This window comes from Acanthopagrus latus, chromosome 20 (assembly GCF_904848185.1).
Source record: "Acanthopagrus latus isolate v.2019 chromosome 20, fAcaLat1.1, whole genome shotgun sequence".
NCBI classification, from domain to species: Eukaryota; Metazoa; Chordata; class Actinopteri; order Spariformes; family Sparidae; genus Acanthopagrus; species Acanthopagrus latus.
Window position 1 is genome coordinate 4,572,443 of NC_051058.1, and position 17,186 is coordinate 4,589,628.

General features: G+C 40.4%; 1 protein-coding gene across 5 annotated transcripts in view; it reads left to right on the top strand.

Annotated features, from left to right (window-relative positions):
- Positions 1–17,186, top strand: part of abcc3 (ATP-binding cassette, sub-family C (CFTR/MRP), member 3) — a 53,564-nt gene that overhangs the window by 15,162 nt on the left and 21,216 nt on the right. For all 5 annotated transcript variants that reach the window (XR_005071769.1, XM_037081006.1, XM_037081007.1 and 2 more), the window contains exons 2-8: positions 4,482–4,658; positions 5,287–5,412; positions 8,050–8,187; positions 10,527–10,652; positions 10,936–10,997; positions 12,127–12,258; positions 14,598–14,849. Coding sequence is in view for 4 of the 5 variants with exons in the window: in XM_037081006.1 (XP_036936901.1) it covers positions 4,482–4,658; positions 5,287–5,412; positions 8,050–8,187; positions 10,527–10,652; positions 10,936–10,997; positions 12,127–12,258; positions 14,598–14,849 (1,013 nt within the window). In the remaining variant the exon portion in view is untranslated. The remainder of the gene's footprint in view (positions 1–4,481; positions 4,659–5,286; positions 5,413–8,049; positions 8,188–10,526; positions 10,653–10,935; positions 10,998–12,126; positions 12,259–14,597; positions 14,850–17,186) is intronic.

Genomic DNA, 17,186 nt, shown 5'->3' on the forward strand with positions numbered 1-17,186 from the left:
GTAGACATAATTCAGTTTTGAGTGAATATGTCTGTTTAAAAGACTTCACAGTGACTTTTTAAATAATTGTCAAGGTCCCGACTGCCATGGACAGACTGCCTAACTGCCTATTTGACATGTAAGAGTCCATTCCTGATTAACCATTGGTTTTCAACATCTACCTCTCTTGAAACATGCCATGTGGAATGTCTTTATTCTGACTCCCATATTCCTCCAACAGCTGCCTCTGTGTGATAAATGGAATGCACCATTACGGCTATGATAACATTTTAGTACCAACTCATTTGTACCTATCAACTACTTTGTGAGTTGTAACCACTTTATATTTGGTGACGAGTAAATCTTCCCTAAGAAAAAGTCATAACTATGTTACATTTGGGCTTATCCCACAGCTGGTGCAGCAGTTGTGTTTTTGCCAGCATGATATTTATAAGCAATTTTCAAACAGATTAAACAGATGAGATATAACATGTTAAAGCTGACTTCGTCATTTTAACTTCCTGCCTGTTACACAAGTGCGTAAAGTCCATTTCCCAAAATGTTAAACTGTTCCTTTAAAATGTAAACTAAAACCTTCCACATTAAATGAATTACTGCACTATTTTAGAGACATCATTGTTTGCCCATCAGTGAGATGCATCACTATCACTGTCTCTTCTTTATCACTTTGTTAGCAGTTGCATCAGATGCTAGTGATGGTCACTTTTTCCATTAATACTTCTCCACTTCTTTTAAATGGCTTGTGTTCATTTAGAGGCAAAGAGACTCTAGCTAGCTAGCTAAAAATGGAAAAAAAGCAGACTGAATTACATAATGTTCACGTCTGATTAAAAGTGTGTGTGAATTTCCTGTTGAATCATCATGGGAAAAGACATTAAATTCAAAGTTCACCAAAGAAACCTTGGAAAGTTTAACACTTGTGCAGTGGCTTGTGAGCCAAAATGTTAAAAACTTCTGAGGTAGCTGGATATTTTACAGCTACCCTTCAGACCCCACTACACACACACACACACACACACACCAGCACACACACTAGCATGAGCAATTACCCATCACCTCCTTACACACACTTAGCCATACACACATGCTTCAGCAGATGGGTGTGGCGAGTTATGGAGAGTGGCTGGAGGCAGGCAGCTGTGTTTATCTTGGTTCCATCTGCGGGTGGGCGTTCAGCGGTGTTTGTTCAGGGGAGCACGATTACCGCTGTGTCAGGACTGCGTCTTGCTACAATCCATGTTTACTTTACCTTTCTTCTGCGGATATCCTCCAGATCACTCATTTCTTGCTCTTCAGCAGCAGAACAAATGTTTTCATACTGTTTTCATATTAATAGTTTAATCTTGATATATTAACACATGTGAATCATATCTCACAAATCTCAAATGAAATCTACAGTGCTTATAAAAAGTATTCACCATTTTGGAGGTTATCTCATTTCATTCCAGTTATAAATGGAATCATGGTGTATGATTTGGCTTTTTTGACAAAGATATTACAAAAAAAACCCTTTTCATCGTCAAGGTGCAAACAGATTTCTATGAAGAAATATTAATTAATTAAAAATATATAATGTAAAATAAATGACTGCATAAATATTCACCCCCTTTAAAGTAATTGACCTTATTCAACACCGAACCAGCCAAATGGTACCAATAATCTCATTAGTATTAGAGAAATGTAGAGAGCAGTGAACGTATCTCAAGTGATTGGAGTATAAAGGCTACAATTGCACCATTACTAAAAAAAGAACACTCCAAGGTTATTGAAAAGTATAAGACAGGGCATGGATACGAAAACATTTTCAAGTCACTGTACATCCCCCGGAATTAAGTTAAATCAATCATTTATATTGATATTAATTAATATGGCATGGCCAAATGTACATCAACAAAATACTGACTGGAAAGGGATTAATACTTATGTGATCAATTATTTTACTTTATAGAATTTCAATTGATTAATATTATATTGTATTCACTTGTATTCACTTTGACTTTTGAGTTGTTGTTTTTTTTGTATTTTTCGGCAAAAACGGCAAATTAAATTGACCATTGATTCCATTTATAAAGACAATAAAAGGGCACGATGTTCAAGGGGGAGAATACTTTTCACAGGCACTGTATTTTCTTGCTGATATATTCTTGCTATTGCTGGATTAACCCAGCATGGAAGGCTTTTTGTAATAAATCATAATTGTAGTTTTGACTTGGCTGGGTGATCATTTTTATATCCACTGTCATCCCAGCAATATGTTTGCAATAAGCACAATAAATTAAATGCTGTATTTTTCTACTATATATTAAAAATGTGTAGAAATTTACATGTAATTTATAGTTTTTTTTTTTATTTTTATTGGCCGTATTAGCAGATTATGATTTGATGTAAAGACCTTCCCCACCTCCCTAAGTTACCTATACAAGCCTATGGACCATTTGTGTAGGTTGTTTAATGCAGTTGGATTGTGAATATTACACTTTATGGAGGAAACTAGAGGAGGACCCAAATGCAGACACGTAGGAGGCAGGAAATAGGTGAACAAAAAGCGAGTTTAATTTAACAAAGCTGAACAACGAACAAGGCGGCAAGGAACCTGAAAACAGGAGTCACTAGGGACAAAGGAGAAAAGTAGCAACCAAGAGCTAAACAAAGCAGAGCTCAAATCAAAAGAGAGACAAGAAGCCAAAACCAGAAACATACCAAAACGGGAGACGGCAGAATGCCGGGTGGCTACACAAGAAGGAGTGACAGGGAAACATCACAGAGAGACGAACAACGGATGATGGAATTAACTGACAAACACATGAGAACAAAGACTATATACACAGACACACTAACAAGGGGCTCTGGAACAGGTGAGGTGAGTGAGGAGGGAAAAGGACAGGTGAGGTAACGAATGGAAAAACACAGAGAGGGAAAAACACTCAGGAGAAACTGAAAAGCAAAAAGCACTCATGTCAGATTTTATTGATTTCTTTTGCGACAGCCCAAAGGATGTGACTTCATGCTTATTCTCAAGTGCCTTGTCTCTGTGCCTTTCCCCTGCACCGCTAACAGAGAGCAGCAGTAGCTAACATTAGCTTGGAAAGGGAGTCTGCTAATCCCATGTTCACACTACAATCCAAGTTCACACTAAAAGTAAAATAACTGGCTCTGTATAAGAGGGGTGATTGAAAAGTTCATGGCCTTAGGTAGGATTAGATTAGTTTTACAGCTGTTATTTCATTCAAGTGCAGTTCAGCTCATGCAGAATGTTAAAAGGTATTAACTAATGTGGTATGTCTGGTTTGGGTAATGAAATGTTGCAAGTCAAGGCAATGCTGGTCCAGCACCTTCCCTACCGACGTGATTTGACGTCGGTAGGAGCTCAGTGTTGGCCATTTTGACAGACTTCTACAAAGACAGTTGCTGTGTCTCAGTTCAGGGTCTGCATCCTTTGGAGGCCGCATTTGGAAGCCAGTTACGTCACAACGCCGCTCCAAATGCAGCCCACAAATGCGGCCTTGTTTTTCCTCTGTTTGGAGGAGGCACTGATGAACAGACGGCCTGTTGGGCCAAGAAGTCACCTTTTTGTCCTCATGCTCTAAAAAGGGAAACTGTTTTATATATTTGTGTATGCATGTGTGGTATTGAATCTGATTTCAGCTTCAGTTGTTTGCGAACCTAATGATTTCTACCAATGTTTCATGAGAATCAGGCCAAATCCATAATCCTGCTGACAAATGGTACTGAAAATATAAGCTCCTTAGCGTAGGTAACAAACTCAGTCTAGGGTAACATTACCCCAAAACAAGGTCCACAATTTAGATAGAGTTGATTTTACATTTGGCATTATAAACTTTAGCAGTACCTCCCGGTCCAAGAGAAAGTGAGCAACATCTTTATCTGTGTCCCTTTTTTTCTTAAAGTGCTCTACACAGCGGTATAAATTTGGGTTCTTCCTCGCTTACGGACCTTTACACCTTTTTTTAAAAAAAATGTTGTTGGTCTTTTCTTTGTTTATTTGCCAATGTCCATTTACCACTATCAGAGACCAGGACAAACAAAACTGTTGTATCGCTTGCGAACCAGCCACTCTGTCCGGCCAACCAACCACTGCTCACTACTGGGTGAATGTGTCACTAACTGTGCGCTGCTTATTTCCGCCAACGACACTCAGTGTACATCTTTGATATTACAGCACTAGTTCTCTGAGGCTGTCAGCCAACTTTCTAAATGTGAACAGCTGGCTTTCACATCATCTTTCCCTCCCACTGACCACAGATACAAATATTATCAAAGTGTTTACAGATTTCTGTTGAAGAAAAACAACTTGTTCTATGAAGCTGTGGTGGTGATGTGTGCACCGTCTGAAGTGTGTGTTATAGTTGTGATCTCTTCTGTGTGTGGGATAGTTCAAATAGCTCTGTTTGGGGTTGCTATTAAGAGATGCAGGACTTAAAGCTAAAGTGCAGTTCTCCATGTGTCGTGTGTCTCTGCAGGTGGCCAATCAAACGCTCCACACAGATCGGCCCGACCTGCCAGATTGTTTCCAGATGTCTGTACTGTCATGGCTGCCGTGCATCTACCTTTGGGTTGTGTGCCCCATCTATCTCTTCTATCTCAAGAGGAACAACAGAGGCTACATCATGATGTCCATCATGAACAGATTCAAAACGGTGAGAGGGGACTTCGTGGTTGTAATTTTTATGTAGGGTACACAAAGGCAAGGATACTGTGACACATCTGGTGGTATTGGTCACTCAGCAATGTCCACTTCTAAGAAGTGTTGGTCAGTCACTACTTCAAGTAAGATTAAGCTTTTTTGGACTTATTTGTGGAAACAACAACAAGCTTTTGGCCTCTAGGTAGGCAGTGGTCTGATGATTAAATTAAAAAAAAAAAAAATTGATTTCCATGGTCGCACGTCATAGCGCTGTGGTCTAAAATGTACAAGGTATTTTCCCATCTTTCTTTGAAAAAGCCCACAGTGTTGGTTGCATACTGATTTAAGACATCTGTTCCTGCTTAACATTTAACATTTAGGAAAACACATCATGCTGTTAAATTGTGTGCATTGAGAAAGTGGGGTCGTCTAATCTGTGCTAATTACCCCATGTTTGTAAACCTTGTGTCTTTATTCTAACACCATAGATGTATTAAGGACAGCTGTACACCATATTTATAATCTAATCAGTTTCGATGAGTTATCAGCCAGCTCACGATCCCTTTTTCTTAGACAATTTTTACAGTAAGTAATGTAATGAATGTTTTTTCACCGTTGCTCCTTTTTCTGTCTGCTCTCAGGTGTTTGGCTTGTTGTTATGGATCGTGTGTTGGACAGATCTCTTTTATACATTCCATGAGCTGCGGCAGGGTCAAACCCAGCCGCCCATCTACTTTATCACCCCGCTGGTTCTCGGCATGACCATGGTGAGTACATGTCTATCCAGAAGCAGTTGCACAAGAATTCAAATCGCGAGTTGAAGCCTCTTTTCGGTAGACCACACAGCCAAATGTGTCATCAAAAATTGCTCTGAGAAGAGAGAAAACATCTTAAAGTTTCAACAAAGCATCCTCTCTCTTATTAGAGCTATGAAATATTAGATCAGCTTCAAGTGTGAATACAAAACCGTGAAATTAGCGTTTATCTTATCCTATTGGCATGAGAAGCAGGTAATTATCGCTATAAACTAAGAAAAAAAAACACATCCTGCTTCCCTTTTTCAAAAAATGTTTATAACAAGTCATGGCTGGGAAGAGAGCCTCACAGAGCCTGCATTGTAAAAGTAATATTTGCTGTAAAATGTTCAATTGGTGGTCTCTAAAAAGCAAGATCAGAAGAGGCGATCAGATTAAAAAAAGAAGACAGTTTCTCTAGCACTGCTATTATGCCACAGCGTGCTGTAGGGCTTGAGACAGACTGTGACACATCAACCCCCCACTTGGGGACAGAAAATGTACTTACGAGGAACAGACAATCCCAAATGACAGATTGAACTGACTACGGGGGGACTGCAGGGTAAACACTGCCATAGTTACATCTCTCTCCACTATGCTGTTTCAGTACTAGTTAAAATCATGGGCTGGCTTCTCAGAATGAGACCTAACATTGTGAGAAATATTCCTCAATACATGTGTTGTGCTGGTGAAACCCAGCACTGAAAAGCGCTATAGAAATGCAAGTCCATGTAGCATTCCATTTATAATCCGCATTGAAATCGACAAGACGGAAGCTAGTTAGCTGAGTGCTGTGGTAGAGCAAATAGCTAATGGAGCTCAACACACGGTTAAAGTGACATTTACTGAGCTACTTTAGCTGAGCACAGTTTGGAGTTTGGATCAACAGAATGACAAATCAATAAAATGTATACTGACGTTAAATCAGTGCACGTTTTATTGATCTAGCCATGTTAGAGGCTGAGTAAGGCAACCTAAACACCCTTCATACTATAGCAAGAAGAGCTCCTCTCTGTGCTCTCCCCCACTAATCCACCCACGAGGACACCTCTCTGTGGAGACGGGGCAGTGAGGCTGTGCTAACCTAACAAAACACAGTAACTAGAATTATTCATTTACTGTATTAACTGTGTTATGGGTGTTTAGCTTTTACAGTAAAGCATTAATTTGCCAGAGCTGGCTAGAACCCAAATCTGAACTATACGTAGGCACTCTGCAAATGGATACTGGACTTCCTCACAAACAAGTGACAGCACAAGTATTTGGAAAACACAACCATCATCACCATATTGCAAAAAAAACTCTCTAAGAATTCATATCTGAAGAAAGTCAACAAAGTCCGCTGCCACCTAATAAAAGATCCAGATGTAAAGAAGAAAATGTGCTGCCATAGCCCCAGACTGTGGAGCAGCTTCTTTCCTCAGGCCCTGAGACGACTCAGTTCATCCTCCACACTCCACTCTGTAAAACACTAAAATTGTTGTTCTTTTTGTTTCTTTTATGTAGCATGAAGGGACTTAATTTCAGTTTAATTTGTAACCCTGCTGCTGTTGTAAAATGACAAATAATTTAACCTTTAACCCTTTAAATTCCAAACAGTAATTAATACAACCTAATCACCATAGCAGATTGTTTTAGCTGCTAGCGTACAAACAAGTCAACATGCTCTGTCTTTTTTAACAGGAAATTATGCAGTACTTGCAACATCAGATTAAACCGCAAATCTGAAACATTTATATGTTATCTCTCATCTCTTGTTTCCTTTGTACATCGCATTTGGAAGAAAACTGTTGCCTCAATAATCAAAAGTTGAGCGTATATAGTGTGCGTTCCTTCTTGTTTGACTCACTTTTACAGTGTGAACACACTACATACCCAAAACCTGTACTAGCATCATAGAAAAAGCAAGACTGAAAAATTCAGATAGAGCACCATACTCGAGGTCCGTAGCTCCTCTGAGCTCAGACTGTCAGACCTCACATGCTTTCAGTGATTGTGTGTCGGCCAGTCTAAAGCCCAATTCAGATATGAAGTCAAGACAACATTCAGAGAATCAAATCAGGATATTATCCACATTTGCTTGTTCACACATGCAGAAGTGTGGAAAGTGGAAAGTAAGATACAGGCAAGCAAAAAAAGCTATACACTGTGCATGAAGAATGAAAGCTGCAGCATTTTAGATCTGTGTCCAGCAGTGGTGTGAATGGGCTGTATGTAAGTGTGAGAGACTGAGAAGGGACATATTCTGGGCACATTTTTTATAGAACTTTGACCATGAGCATGTCATAGCCGATTAAACCAACACTAACTCTGAAGCTTACACGTTGTCAACATGCCCACCCACTCACTCTTTGTGAATGAATTCCAGACAATTGTCTGCTTTATTTACCCATATGGCACACCCAGGCTAAGGACTAAGAGGCTGGCAGGGTAAATAGTGCAGACATTTGTGTCCGTACATACAGTTCCTCTGGGTAAAGTCTGGATAAATCCAGAGTTACAGTGCATTTGTGAAAGGGGCTAACCTCAGTCTCTCCCTCCACCCCTCTCATCCTTTTCCTCACTCCATGTAATATCCCCCTCCCCCCTTTTCCTCTCTCCATTTGGCAGCTGTTGGCCACGTTTCTGATCCAGTTCGAGAGGTTACGCGGGGTTCAGTCATCAGGGGTCCTCTTCATCTTCTGGTTCCTGTCTGTGCTGTGTTCCATCGTGCCTTTCCGCTCCAAGATCCTACAGGCCTCCAAAGAGGTGAGAATGTGCATTGGTCCCTTGTATTCCTCTCTACATGTCTGTCATCACTTCTCTGTCTGGTACCCTTTCATCTTCCTTGCGTCATTATCCCCAGTCTTCTCATCTTGATACCTTCTTGTACTTCATACATTCTTTGCTCTTGCTTTTCTTTCCTAGTTTCTTTTACCCCCGCCTCTTATCCTTCTCAGCGTTCTTGACATTGAATCAACTCTGCTCCCCCACGCAGTGAGTGGATGTTTTTCAAGTGGTCTGCCCAGTTCACCACTAAGCAGAAAGGGTATAGTAGTCCTGTTGTTCCAACTGTACTTATCTCACCTCTAGTGCTGCAGAGCTGCAGCACACTGCAAACAAACCCTGCAGGCAACGAGATAAGCCAGTGTAAGTGTGGAGCAACATACAAAAGACAAGGCAATTTGGAAAAAAACTTGAAGGAGCATTTTAAAATATCTATTTGAAGCAGCCACATTACAAAAATAGAGAACAACCATTGATAAATACTGCTGACCCAGGTGACTGCTTGGCTAGATGCTGAGCATTTTGGCTTCCAAGGCTGTATAAATGTAATCTACTGGAATTACAAGACTCTCAAATAAATAAGTCCCCTTTTCTTATGGGAGCAGAGTGATTAGTGACCTATTAAACAGTTCTACTACAAAGGCTGGAATGTGTTGTTTTCAAGCAAAACAAGCTTACCTTAACGCGGCTGTGATATGTATTTTTTACATGACTACTTGTACGTGAAGGGGTTACTTGTAGTGATGACAGCCACGGAGAATTACCACCTGACTAGAAAGATTTGGAGCATCTTTGTGCCGAGAGTCGCATTGTTGATCTTCTCCGATGCGCCTCGAGGATGAAAGTTTTTTTTTTTCTTTTTTTTTTTTATGAGTATGAGTGCAGACCATCATAGAGTGTATCCTCTCACCTCACACCATTACAATCACTGACTGGCTACCCATCACGAGACATTTTAAAAAATCTGAACGGACATAGTACCTGCACTTCACACTGAACCAAGCAGCTCAGATGCACTAGTGTGTAATTCACACAGCTATATCCAGAGCTGCAGATCCAAAAGAGGCGTGACGGTACTCGTCATCATGATGGTATCTGTGTGTTTTTTTGTTTTTGTTTTTTTGTCAGCTGGTGTCCCCGGTGTCCTCCTGTTAATCTGAGCATGTACCAGCTTACTGTTTATAATTATAACGTTTTTCACTTTAGATAACATAGTTACACAATCGCCATCAGTAAAGTGGATGCTGTCTAAGTCAGTAACTACAACAACACAATAGCGGAAGGAGACAAACACATGGTTAGTTAAGTTTATCGCTGGGGACAGATGGCTCATATAAGACATATAAGTTGCAAAAGACACGACCAGTTACTATGTTACTGTTGTTTGGTCGTGTAATGTTGCTTTGTGGGACATTTCTCCTTATTATTTTGAGGGAAGGATGTGTTTAGTCATCACGCTGTGAACACCATCAGATCGGCACGCCCCCACTCGGCGCTGCCGGCTTATCCATTCACAGATGTACAGTTCGCCTCTGCTGTGCCTCTGATACTACCTCCGGAGGCGCATCAGATGCGCGGCGAAATTCCACCCTCGCCGTATCTGAGATTTTCACACAGAAGAGGATGTGGAGAATTGAACACTTCACACTCAAATGGCAGTGTGAATGGGGCTAGTGTTGTTTCCAACCACAGCAGGCTGTTGTTTTCAGTGAATAAGCTCAAGCTGTGGATTTCAAAATGGACTCTGAACTCAACTCAGTTCCCCAGAATTCTTCAGTCTTCACACCTAGGTGCATAGACTGCCCGTAGACCCAGATCTGAGCGACTCTTACTCAGATTGACTGATCCCCCTCACTGACCAGGTTATCAAAACTCTTGCTCCTTCAGTTGTTCTCTCTCTTTGTTCCAGCTGGGTGGGAGCTGCTAACAGCAGTTCCAGCAAGCCCACTGAACTTCTCTCCACAGCAGCGACGCGCAGTCCTGCTGGTAGCCAAGCTCAGTTAGGACCGGCAGCTGTGACACAAAGCTTGTGCACAATACAAGGCTGTAGTTTCCATCAGAATGCATACACACAAATATTTTAGTACTTCTAACCATGTCATCCTTGGTGAACCACCATGTGAACAGGCAGTTTCATGGCTACAGTCTCTTACGCTTGTATGTCATGATCCTTTCTTCACTTTCATAATGAAGCCCATTCAGACATTAGTATAATTAAATACCTACGACTAATTTTCCTGCATGTAAACACACTGTGGATACACTGTGGAACTGACCTCTTTGTTTGTGTATGTGTGTGTGTCCGTCTTTTACATTTACAGAGCGAAGTGACAGACAAGCTTAGATTCACCACGTTTTACTTCTACTTCGCCTTGGTGGTCTGCGAGCTGGTCCTCTGCTGCTTCAACGAGAAACCTCCTCTCTTCTCCAATGTTGTCACAGACCCTGTGAGTGGAACGCCGCTGCCAAAGTGTTGTGCAGAATCCATGGAGTGTGCGTGCGCCTTTGTGCTATACAGTATACCTTGTGCTCGCTGCTGACATCGAATGTTCAGTGTTCTGAGCAGTTTTAAGTCTCAGCGTGTGTTCCGGGACCGCTTCGTGCTGGTTCAAACAAGTTCCCCGCTCACACAGAGAGCACGGTTGTTATTGGCTGCTCACAGAATATGTCCTCCTTATCCTCGTGTAACCTCTCTGTCCTATTTTCTGCACATTTTCGATATCTTTTCAGAATCCCTGCCCTGAAACCACAGCCGGTTTCCTCTCCACCATAACGTTCTGGTGGTTCACGAGGTGGGTTCACACTGCACCCAACATCCACAGACACACACTTTGTTGTATGTGTGGTGATTTGCTTTTGATCATGGTGAATAGCAGTTAGAACAATTGGCAGAACAATTTGTCAAAAACAATGCCAAAGTGATTCTGAAATAGGGCTGCACATGCTACTGGTATAATGGCTAACTTCAACACTTTTGTGCTCCCTACAGTTTTTGCTATTACAAATACTACTGAAGAGGTCATGCATTACATTATATATGATGAAGAATACATTTTGCCTGTGTTGTAAACAAATGAGAGCATCTTTGAGATGATTGTTAGCCTCACACAACCGGTTCTGTTATTTACGTTTTTTTGTTATTTCTATGCCTCTGCGATAGCCAGGGCTGGAAGTATTATGTTTTCCGGTTGTTGGTGCGTCTGTCCCATTTATTTAAATTGATATCTCAGAAACACCCTGAGGGAATTTCTTTCAAATTGGGAACAAATATCACCTTTGACTCAAGAATGAACTGATTAGATTTTGATGGTCTGTAGTGAAAAGTCAAGGTCATTGTGAGCTCACAAACCCCAATTTGATTTGTTTTGTTCTCATGTCTGAAATATTTTTTTTATTCATTTATTTATAATTTTCTGCAAAAAAAGACAATAACTCAGGTTGGTGCGGAGGCATCCATCCGCGAAGCAGTAATTGGAGTTGATACCCTCAACAAACAGGATGTTGCTCTTTTTCTGATGGAAGAAGCGCTTCTTTCTCTTTTCTTCTGTAAGCCAATCTCCCCTCATGCTGGAAAAAAAAACCTCAGCCAAATTTCCGGCGTAATCCAATCCAATTGTACATAATGATGATAAGCAAATCCAGGAAACTCAATTAAGTGTCTTCATGGAGGGCATTCCTTCTGAGTTGTCTCTGAGATAATAAACTATTTTAGTTTGAGAACTGTATTTTGTCCAGAGATGAAACGCACAAAAGGGGACATAACAAACCTTACAATAATGATGGTGATTCAAAAAGCATTGGGACAGGCGGAGGCTGGCAACCATTTAACTAATGTCCCATTTGTTTACATTAATCTATCCTTGATAGTCCTGAACTGCTAAATATACCAAGCTGAACCAAACTGCTGTTATTCTCTCTCAGTATGGCGATTAAAGGCTACAGAATGCCCCTGGAAGCTAAAGATCTTTGGTCCCTGAATCCACGTGACAGCTCGAAGGCGATGGTGCCCAAACTCCTCAAAGAGTGGGAGAAGGAACAGTCGAAAGCCAAGAGGTATGTTGATCAAGGAAGAGATGTTCTACTATTTGTCTGCGTCCTCATGAAATAGCTTCACTTGGAGCCGTGGTCTATCATAATAGTTTCTAATTAAAAGTAGGGTTAGTGAGTATTTCTAGTTCTAGATTAGTTTTAAAAAATAAAGCTCCTTGGCACAGAGAAGCAGAATGTCCGACTTTGGAAACATACACAGTACTTGTTAGGTCAGTAGGATCAATCAATTGCTGACAGGAAATCCGGTTTCTTCAGCTGAATTTGACCTAAGTTAACCTGGTTACTCCTTTAAATGATGTTTAGATGACTGTTTAATGGAGAAATCGGACACTAATCAGGATACTTGAGTGCATATAAACCTACTGTACGAAACTTCTTGTCTCAAATAACTGTAAGCTAATTCTAATTCCTAGAGTGAACTGTTTACTCTGAGTCACACACATTTATAATATATATAAAGAAAAATCAAGTCCGATTGTCACTCAGTGGCCCCACCTTCCACTTCCTTATCACAATAGAGAGGGGATAGAATGTTGTCTTTAAGGGCAGCTATATGTGTGTGTGTGTGTGTGTGTGTGTGTGTGTGTGTGTGTGTGGACCTAAGTTCTCCCTTTCCTGTAAAAGCAAAGCCACGAGCATGTTTTTGTAACCTCAGCAGCAGGAATGCTGCCTGTTTGCATACATGAAAGACAACATGTACAGCATGTATGCATTGCTTCGCTTTCTTTTGTAGCATTGTTGCTCTTATGTATTCTGTACAGTTGTTGGGTAGTTAGCTTTGTTTCCAACTGTTAGAGCCTCGAAGGATTAAATTCACCCCAATTTCTCTGCACAGTGTGCTGCAGAATAATCACGTTTCTCATGTCTGCAGTATTGCAGTCCACTGCTGAAGTATGTTCACTGATTCTGTGTAAATTAATGGAGTTTCTTGGTCACTGAGAACAGAACTTCAGCTCCTTGTTGTGCTACCCCAGTAAACAACCAGACTCGACAATTTTGGTGAACTCTGACCCCCCCAGCCTGCTTCCTCTCCCTGTGCTGTGGTTTCACTGTGCTTTCTCATTAATAGCAGCATGTAAAATGATATGGGAAAAACATGTACAGGCCTTTTCACTTCATCTGGAAACCAGTTTGGTGTTAAGCCGCATGTCATCACAGTTGTTGAGCTGTAGTTGCCTGTTCACTGCTGGAATCCGACTCCTGCACTTTAAGTTGGTATTAGAATAGATTTTGTTTGCATTCCTTTTACAGAACACTGGGATCATTTTTGTTGCGTCTTTCTGAGTAAATCTTGTCTTGTCAAGAAATACAAAAAATTCAAAGAGGGCAAGGGGACACACTGCAACATTGAAGTTGTCAGCTGCTGCTGCAGTGATCCACGTCTTGCCAAAGGGATTTGTCAAGACTAAAATATGCATTGCGTGGTATGACTTAAAAAGCTTAAAAACTAGTGGATGAATTGTTAATGGAACAAGCTGTTTGCTACCCCACTAAATTAATGTATTACTTCTTGCCCTGATGCCGATTGAAAAGTCGGGAGAAGTTACGTTGTCCACAAAACATTTCTGGAACTTCACAAGAAAACAGCATTGCAACATCCTCTGGGGCAACTGAAATAGATGGTGGTGACTTGTTTTAAATGTCAAAACAACCATATAAACAAAATTGGTCTACAACTCGTCCAGTGTAATCCAATGTAAGTCTCTTGCAGCCTAGAAGTCCCAAATTAGATGCTATTTCAACAAAAAGATGTTATTTACACCCACATCATGGCCAGAGCACAGACTTCAGACTATCATTCCATCTGCTGTTTTGTGGTGGGCAGATATAACACAGGGTTTTTTTTATTACAGCTATTTATTTATGATAGCTATTTCAATGAATTTCTGTCAATAAAAATGACACTGATGATTGCAGTGAGACAGAATCAAAACAGCAAAGTTGTGGGCCATTGAACCCAAACAATGAGCCAAAAGTGGAACTGCAGCGTTCGCTGATTAGATTTTCATGTGTCACTACGAGTGACCCTTTTCACATAGATCTAGTGATTTGAACCATAGTTGATATAAAAGTGTTGATTTAAGCAGCTTTACAGTAAATTGTTATGAAATTGAGGCCCTGGTTATTTGCGCTAATAGCATCACAACTCAGGTATAGCTTAGTCTAAGCTTAATTTAAGTTTGTAATGTAACATATTTCTAAATAAGTAGTCCTTTTTAAAGCAAAATTTAAAATATCTGGTCTGTTGTCTTGCTTACTAACTTATGATGAATGTTTCCTACCCTTATACTCTCTGTGTCTTTTTCTATCCCATAAAACCTCCCAAATTCCAAACTGTCCAGTGAACAGAATCTGTCCAGCCAGGCTGTATACTCCAAGCCCCCACCGAAGGCCACCAACCACATTGGAGGAGAAGGAGCAGGTGAAAGCAGCCCAGAGGAAGCAGAGGTGCTGCTGTCCAGTCAGAAAGCTGCTCCTCACCAGCCATCTTTCCTGCGAGCCCTCATAAAAGCCTTTGGGCCTTACTTTTTGATCGGCTCGGCCTACAAGGTCCTGCAGGATATCATCACCTTTGTCAACCCTCAGCTGCTCAGGTAAAAATACAGGTGGCGTGTTACTGCTGCCTCCTTTTTCTTTGTGCTATGCCACATTTGCAAGTTTCCAACACCAACAAATTCTCTTAGTTACTACTGTCTCCAAATACTATTTTCAGTAAGTCTGTTTGCATGTTGCATTTGAGTTTTTGCATGTTGGTGTACTGGATCCAAGTATGATGGGCATTATTTACAATGCATACTGTCCTTTTTCAGGATGCAAAGTCATTATGTAAATAGGGCATGTTTCCTTTCAGCTTCTAATAAAAGATTGAACTGAGCGATAGCAGGCCTCTTTATGTAGATATGTTATCAACAATCGCTGACCACATTGTTTTCTTGTATGTGTTTTTTCAGTCATGTGGTTCGATGAGGCTAGTTAGCACCGAGTTTTTGTGTCAGTGCAAGTGCAAGTCAAGTTTTGCATAAGAATATTTTAATTTCAATTTCTCTGATATTATAGCTGTCAGATTGCACAGAACTTACTTGATATTAAACCAATTTAATAATCATAGACTATAGTTGTAGTAGTAGTAGTATTGCAGATCTAACTTTTTGAGTTTTACATGCTGAAAGCTCAGACCTTCGTAGTACTGCTGCTGCTCTATTGAAAAAAAAAGTTCATGATCACTTCTTAGATGTAGGTATTCAAATGTGTTTCACATATCCAGATCCAGATATAACAGTGTCCTCATTGTTCACAGTGAAGATGATCCATTTATCGCATTTTCTGGAGAAGATCTCTCCTTTATTCATCAGAAAGTTGTCAGTTATTCCATCACATAGCCATCTCTTGCCTCCTTCTGAGAGAGATACTTCCACGTCCAGTTGCCTGCGATATAGCACTTAGAATTTACCATGACTGAGAACCTTCATCAACATCTCACAGAGATACTTGCATCTTTTTGATTCTTTCCCACAGCCAATTGACACTTGATTAAAAATAATTTGATCAAAATGATACATTGTCTTGTGATATCCAGGGCAGGACCACAGAGCTAAGTGTCAAGTTTTCAAGACACAACTTTGTTATGATGTACTGAGTTGTGTTAGTTGTTGCCACCTACATTACATCTGACAAATTATTGCAGAACATTGCTGTTGCATTCACAAACTGTGGGGAGCGCCAAATCACACAAAAATGCCAGTCTCAACAAAATGTTGCTTTAAGGTATTTAGAGATAAGCTTTGTGAGTACAACATAAGAAAGTATATTAGTATAAAGTATATACGTTTATTAACACATTATTCTGTCTCCAGTACATGCAGCATCTATATACATCTATAGATTGCTAACCAGTTTTAAAGAAAATCAGACACAGAGTAGAGCAGACGAGAGTTTACTCAATCTTCTTTTCTCTTTACTGTATTACTGTAAATAAGCAAAACATTAACATTGACATTAATATTTCAAACATAAATATAAACATTAAAAATGTCATATGTCAGTATAACTATTTCAGGGAACAAATCTATGCTACATGCAGTCTGCTAGGAGGCTCTGTTAAAAGATAACAAATTGCATAATATGTGCCATGACTGACATTAACACAACTTTCAAAACAGTATTTGTCAACACACAGCAAATTGTGCTAAAGGTTTGCTTTACTGAAAGCCCAGTATTCATGTTAAGTTATGTTTTGACCGATCACCAATCCCTGCAGTTGGTTTGAGCCCCGGTGATGAGCGGCATTACTGTGTAACTCTACTACACCATTTAAGCTGCCTTTAAATCCTGTACTCACCCTAGCAAAGAGCAGATACACAGCAGCTTTGCCAGGCCTTATATTTACATCGCATCTACTTAGGCTAAAGTACAGTGGCTGGCCCAGCTGGCTTAATTAGGCAACTTTATCTAAATGCCATGGCCCACTCAGTATTCCAGCTGTCATTCCTGCTAATCTAGCTCAGTTAGTCTTTCAGGTAGTAGCTTGTTATATCAGAAAACCAAGGTGTTCAAGCATCTCAGTCCCAACCCCCTGGAAATGTTCTCTTTTGGTTTTTCCATTGGCAGAAGCTGTTGATAGTTCTTGGTGGTAGTTTTTTGGTATCAACTCAGTCGAGGTCCCAGCAGATACTAAAATCTGGAGTGAAAACACTGCAGACCAGAGGGGATCATCGCTAGTGTTATGGACACAGTTGTTTTGTCTTCTGGGCTATGATAAAGGAATTCTTCTGCTCCTTTGTTTATCATTATGACAGTCGACTAACAATCCTGCCTACATTGTGGGGGGACTATGTGCAGTGGAAAACTATACCTGGTGGTGAGTCAAGTCAAATCCAGCCATACCTTGCAGTAAAAATGAGGCTTTAAGTAGTCACAGATGATATTCTGTC